Source organism: Empidonax traillii, unplaced genomic scaffold (assembly GCF_003031625.1).
Source record: "Empidonax traillii isolate 1590-97213 ecotype Southwest subspecies unplaced genomic scaffold, ASM303162v1 scaffold7207:size13401, whole genome shotgun sequence".
Taxonomy (NCBI): Eukaryota; Metazoa; Chordata; class Aves; order Passeriformes; family Tyrannidae; genus Empidonax; species Empidonax traillii.
Window position 1 is genome coordinate 8,171 of NW_020962400.1, and position 1,492 is coordinate 9,662.

A 1,492-nucleotide genomic window follows, 5' to 3' on the forward strand; every position below is an offset into this window, starting at 1 on the left:
CACAGACAAGTTTCTTCTGCTTTCAACAGGCCAGGATCCTGTTTAGTCTATTATTGTTTTTGCAGAGAGAAAGAAAAGAGGATGACCCTTTTGTGATGGTGTGAGAAAAGGAGGAGAGACTGGCTCAGGGGAAGTTGCTGCAGGAGCAGAAGCAGGTGCAAAGAGCAGTGCAGGAAGAGGGGAAGAAAGAGGGGCTGAGAATGAGACAGAGGAGGGGCTCTCAGGGGGAAATGTGGACAGGGATTGGAGAAATCACAGCAGTGTCCTCAGAGCACACCAGACCAGCCAAGCTTCGACTCTGGAAATGATCCTGATATTCGGCACCGTGGATATCCCAGTGGGACAACCGACAAGATGAAGTGCCTGCATGGGTCTGGAAGATGAGGATGTCCTGATACACTGTGGTGAGGCCAATAGGGCTCAATGCATGGGCTAAATATAATGATGGCACAGAGAAATGGCAAACCATTGGTACTGAGGCTTGGATCCCAAAAGGACAATTCGGGTGTATCTGTGAAAATGCAGTAACAGAAAAGGAGGATCGATGCCTCGATGCTGAAGACAGCACATGCACACTTGAGATGCTTCCCACAGGCCATGCACAGTCACAAGTGTATTATGTGGGAAAAGGGGGGGCGTGTATTTGGACACACTGTGCAAATGTAAGCATTGATGATTGTACTGGAGAAACCAACAGCATTAACTTCTGTGTTGGGAATTTTACTGAGATCCAGGGCTGTGATTTTCATTATTCTGCTCCAACTCCCCCATCTCAGCTGATTTCTGGTGAATATATGTTGTGTAATGAGGTGTCTAAACTGCAAATTGGAATGGACACTCCAATTTTAAACGAGATGTTGTACCATCCAGATAGAGAAGAAATGATAAAATCCAAGGAACCTCCCAACGAGCCCTATGGCAAGTACAACGTGGCACCATAAAAATTCAAGAAGTCGCACCCTCAGTTGACAAGGCTGGAGAACATCACTGGTGGGACGTTTCCCTAGGATGGACTTCCCCAACAGCAACACGTCTGCCACTTTCTAATACATCCAGTGCTAATCCTGATCCCCGTGGTCCTATTACTGACAATCCTAAACCTGTGGATGTGGTGGAAAATTAGAGCTGTTGCCCACCATGTGCATGTTTTATGGACAGTAAACAAAATATTGCAAACAAATTTGCAACAGGTACAGAAAAGGGGGGATTGAAATAGAGTCTGGAAGGTTTAGGCTTTGGTAATATAAGTGTGGCTTAACGAATATAAGGTGACTGAGATGTTGCTTTGACAGAGGTGCCCTTTGTAGGGTGTGCACCCTGTGCTCTCCCCACCAGTGCTTAATAAAGGTATTTTGGTTTACAGTCCATCTATGCGTTGATTCCTTTGAATCAATCCCCTTGGGGGTTGGGGGGGATGTGTGTGGGGGTCTTGAAACTCCTGTGTCCCCTGTGGGGTGGGGGGGATGTGTGGGGAGATGTGTAGAAGGTGAGA

At 46.9% G+C, this 1,492-nt stretch overlaps 1 protein-coding gene across 1 annotated transcript in view; it reads left to right on the forward strand.

Annotated features, from left to right (window-relative positions):
• Positions 1-854: 854 nt before the first annotated feature.
• Positions 855-1,492, forward strand: part of LOC114073596 (glucosidase 2 subunit beta-like) — a gene marked incomplete at its 3' end in the record, with an annotated part of 4,315 nt that continues 3,677 nt past the window's right edge. The window contains exon 1 of the mRNA XM_027911325.1: positions 855-918. Within this exon, the coding sequence (XP_027767126.1) occupies positions 855-918 (64 nt within the window). The remainder of the gene's footprint in view (positions 919-1,492) is intronic.